Below are 4,927 nucleotides of genomic sequence, written 5' to 3'. Positions count from 1 at the left end.
TGTTTTGGGTGATTTTCTAATAAGTTTTATTATAATTGTATTAAGGGGTTGCATGCGAGGCTAGGAACCCCCCTCAACATATTATAGTTATATACATGCACAAAGGAACTTTACACTATCAATTCTCATGCACACATATTGCTTTAATTAGTTATGTGTAAGGTCACTTGCAAATATTACAACACTTGTATAAATCAAGAGGACAAATATTTCTTTAGCTATTAGTGCTTTTCTTTAACTTGCTTTTCTTTATGAAGAGATTGGAAGGGCATATAACTAAATTTCCCAAAACCCTTCCCTTCCTTTGAAGATTAATTGTGTTTTCACCCTTCTTGTAAAAGTTTTGACCCCCTTGGAAGGGTACTGCAACCTTCAAATTCTAGCCCTACACTCGTGACACTCCAATAGTGTGTGCTCTTGGCACCGGACTAGCATTCATTATAGTTATCCAAAGGGCCCCACGTCAAGGCCGAGATGTTCAAGGTTGTGCAACGTAGTCACAAAATCTTTCAAACCACAATCAAGATCTCGTCACCAGTCTGTCTCAAAACTCCCCTTGCGGTATGAAAAGTGAGGCGCCAGAGCTACTTACTTGCCAATGCTCCAATTATGAATCCTTCTTAGAGGATCCCCCTTGTACAAAGAGAGAAGAATACCTTCTTCTCGGAAGAGAAGCTTAATATTGCAGAAACTTAAAGTATGCGCTTCTCATTCGTAAGCAGGAAAATGGTCGATAATTTGACCCTTCTAATAAACAATTAAACGGTCCTCTTTGGGTTTATGACTTGCAAAGTGAAATTTTGTGCCTTGAGAAGACGCGCAAATGATATGATGTAATCAGTAAATCAATATCCAATTTCAAGTATACAATGTTTACATTTGTCTTTGTGCCGGCTTTACACCCTATCTACATCTGTCTTGTAAGACTTTCCAGCCTAACTACATTTCTTTGACGTGGAACTACCAAAACTTCAGGCGCATGGCGTGTGACAGAGGGCTCACACGTGCAACCCCGTTCGCGTGAGGGAGGCAAGCAACGCTATCCTTGTATCTGCCAGCGACCTGAAGAGAGCCTCGATCTGATGTTGGAGTGTAGCTATGAAGGTTTGAAGCTCTTCCGCCCTCTTGCTGGTAGTGTCAGCAAGACGGCTGAGATCGTCCCTTACAGCTTGAGATCGTGCAGTACTGGGCTGTTCCAAAGTTTGTCTCAACATCTCATTGATCTGTGTAACAGAAAGATCTAGGATGTCGAGGTCGGGTAAGAGGGTAGATCCATGGGGCTTCTTGTGTATTCTCTCCAGCAGCTCTTTGTTGACTTTAGCTTGGAGTGCTAGAAGAGGAGCTGCCCACAATGGCCGGCCCGAAACGTGCAGAGGACCTAGTTGAGATCGGGGAGGATTCCCAGAAGGAAGCGCCGCTGCAAGCAGTTTGCAGACGAAGAGGGTAGCCATTTCCCCTCCATACAAAGCAGCGGGCAACGCGAAGGAGGAGGAGGAGGAGGAGGAGCAGGTGGGCGTATTCTGTACATCCTCATCCGGGGCCCTGAGCTTGTCCCCCATTCTTCTAAGCATTGAGCTACAGGCTGCCAGCCGATGGTGTGTCCGCCGCAGGTGTGCGCGGCCAGGAGTAGCAGGCTCTCGCAGGTCTGCTCGCATCTGCTCTGCTGAGATCAGAGCATTTCTTGCTAGCAGCAACGCACCCCTTTCGGTTCTCAAACCTGGTTTGCAGCGCAGGTAGCCGATGGCAAGCTGAACGGCTTTGACATAGCCGTGCACGCCACCCATCACATCCCTCACCACTTGGCACACATCCAGTAGCTTCACGCTGTCATCCATGTACTGCTGGATCAGCTTCATGTCTCGGACGGGCAGGGACGTTTGCAAGCATGGAGCGAGGGCCTGCACAGACGCCTGTGTGGAGAGCAGCATACCCACAGCACTGGAGAGCCAGCTCAGACCGAGGAGGGACGACTTGGAGTCGCCAGCCTGTGTAAGAAGCTCCTGGAAGCAGTGTGCCAGATCAGCCTCGAATGCTTGCGAGGCAGATGCAGTCTCGGTGTAGACGCGGGACTGGCGCTTGTTACAGTGAAGGCGGCAAAGAAGGGAGGAGAGGAAAGACCTGGAAGCCATAGTACTGATGGTGCTGCTTACGGTCAGCCCAAGGAGGAGCAGATAGCAGCTGTTAGATCTATCTGCAATGACTGGCATTCAAATAGTGGGAGATGAGAAGGGAGCAGTAGTCGAGGAGACAGGGAGGGTCGCCATTATTTAATGAGCGAGGGTGGCCTCTCAGCAGACAGCGAGATGCTGGCACGTCTTCCCTTTTGCCGACTGCCATCGCTCTCTCTGCGACTGCGGCTATTGCCACCACAGGCAAATTAAATTACATCTTTCCTACTCAGAGATCATCCCGCATGACGCAATGTTGATGCTCATGCTACCCTACTTGACGACAAAAGGTGTACGTCGCTTCCAGAAAAGAAATCCATGCAAGCCTCGTGATGCATTTGATAAGCTTTCTTTCCAACATCCACATGGAGACTTACGGATAAAGAAAAGTTCCACACGTGCACTCGTCCCGTCGGATATTCCGCTCATATTGGGCGCCGTGACCGGATTGAAAATAGTAAGCATCATTACATTTTCGAAATGGACTCATAATGGAGTAGGAAGCTCTAATTTCTAACGGAGGTGCTAGCAATAAGAAGATTGATTAATTCAAAGATTTTGTTTTTCACTCATTGTGGCCCCCTATTAGATCTGTTTTAGTGGCTCATTAAAAGGATATAATGTGTATACATGGGGGATAAAATAAACCAAGGATTTCCAATGCGCTGATGTGCACATTTTCCCATGGATTCTTTCCTAATTGCAACCTCTAAGAAGCCTTAATTTTGCAAGCACGATGGAGACTTCATCCACTTGGTCAAGTTTCCTATTAGAGAAAATCATGGGAAAACACGTGCACTATAATAGTCATAAGCGTGATGGTACGATAGTTACCGAGGTGAGTTTCTCAAGCCCTATCTTCGAAAACTTTTAGTGATTTAGACATTTTTGCACATTTTGTTCTTGACTTTGGAGTCGGCCTTAGAAAGGGTATGTAAAGCGAATGGTTGCTCATATCTATACAAGTTGAGGTTGCGGGAAGAGAAACAAGTTGTTTTTCTTGGTGATGGTTTGGAGATGGATCCCACTAAGGTGGAGGGAATGGTAAAAAATAAGAGACCAATATCATGATATGAGTTTAGATAGGTTGTGGTGAATGTATTTTCCTAAAAATTAAGACGACCTAGATGAATCTTTCGAATTCTCTATCTTTTATGTAACACTGCATAGTGTAATTTTGGTAAATTTATATCCATAAGTCACTCAAAACTAGTTAAATTTGGTAAATTCTCTTAATAATTATTTTTGGTGAAATAGCATGGCATTCTCAAAGACCCCTCATAGTATCCATTGGGCTAAAGAAAGCACCTAATTGTTTTCAAGGTGGGTGACATTTCTACATTGCCTTCATCTACTTTTTTGAGCATTATAAAAATATCATCGGATAAGATCAAGTATTATGCACAATTTGTTGAAATATACTGTGAATTTCTTACACTATCAAGTTTTACTTACACATAATCATCCATTCTCTTAGGAAGAAGAGGCCTTCATCACATTAAGATTCTACTTACATACAATCATTCATCTTGGATACAATCATCCATTAAGCTTCTGTTTAGATATAATCACCCATTGAGATTACACCATTAAGTTTCTACTTAGCTATAATGCTTTATTCTTTTGTGAATTCACCTTACACGATTAAGCTTCTACTTACACACAACCATCCACTCTTTTGGGAAGAAGAGCAAGAAGAGGTGAAAGTAAAAAAACTACAAAAGATCTATACATGAAGAGCAAGTTCCAAATACACATGTTCAAATAGAAGAGACTTGATGTTTGCTTCTTATAAGATAGTTGAATGTGAAGATGTGGAAGCCTACATTGATAGAGATACCTCAGTAAACCTATAAACTTGACTGCACACTTTGATGGCACACGTAAGAAAATATAAAAAATGAAGAGCAAAGCTTATCATACGATCATCATCGGAAAGATGCAATGTGAATGGAAACTAAGACTCATCATCACTTAGTCTAGGTCCCTCATCCTTGCAGGGTACTCCTATCTCATGTGCTTCTTGTGGCATACTTTGTAATGGTCTTAGGCCATTGTTACTAGAGAATGGCATTTGGATGACATGCAAGTGAGGCATACATCTATCCCATGCATGGAGACTATGAGTGTCATCACCTGTAATGGCACAAAACAAGCAAGTACGTGGCAATAAAATCTCATAGAGTGATAGGGCTAAGGCATCATACCATTCCATCCTCCATTTGTCACCCTCTTGCTCTAGATAGTCTTCACTTGACAGGGTCTACCAACATAATAGAGAACACTCTGATCATTAAGCCCTTATGTAGTCACTCCTACAAGGAATAGAGATAACTGAATGGAGAACACTCTCATCATCATGCCACTGTGGGGTCACTCCTACAAGGAATTGAAGGAGTCTTGTCTCATACTTTCTAAAGTAGGTTCTACATTTCCAACAAAGGTGGGACGCAACTATGAACATGCAATGCTCACAATCATGAGATGGCTCAAGGGAGTGGAATTGTAAACAAAATAGGTCAATAAATGCATTCTCACAAAAAACCTTGCCCATGTATCCATAAGTCACCCAAAACTAGTTAAATTTCAGAAATTCTCTTAATAATTATTTTTGGTTAAAAAGCATGGCATTATCAAAGACCCCTCTTTATAGCCATTGGGCTAAAGAAAGCAACTAATTGTTTTCAACGTGGGCAACATTTCTACATTGCCTTCATCTACTTTTGTGAGCATTGTAAAAATATCATCGGATAAAATCA

General features: G+C 42.8%; 1 protein-coding gene across 1 annotated transcript; it reads right to left on the bottom strand.

Moving 5' to 3' along the window:
- Positions 1 to 998: 998 nt before the first annotated feature.
- On the bottom strand, positions 999 to 2,129 carry LOC147617112 (protein BPS1, chloroplastic-like). Its single transcript, XM_086776432.1, has one exon. The coding sequence runs from the start codon at positions 2,127 to 2,129 to the stop codon at positions 999 to 1,001; it is 1,131 nt and encodes a 376-aa protein (XP_086632558.1).
- Between the last annotated feature and the right edge of the window lie 2,798 nt (positions 2,130 to 4,927).

This window comes from Cibotium barometz, chromosome 37 (genome assembly GCF_041138505.1).
Source record: "Cibotium barometz isolate CiBa-2024 chromosome 37, ASM4113850v1, whole genome shotgun sequence".
Taxonomy (NCBI): domain Eukaryota; kingdom Viridiplantae; phylum Streptophyta; class Polypodiopsida; order Cyatheales; family Cibotiaceae; genus Cibotium; species Cibotium barometz.
The sequence above is the reverse complement of the archived record's forward strand: the minus strand, read 5'-3'. Positions and strand labels throughout refer to the sequence as shown.

What these genes read in the sequence shown, in the direction of transcription:
- LOC147617112 (XM_086776432.1), bottom strand. Translation starts at nt 2,129, where the DNA reads ATGGCTTCCAGGTCTTTCCTCTCCTCCCTTCTTTGCCGCCTTCACTGT.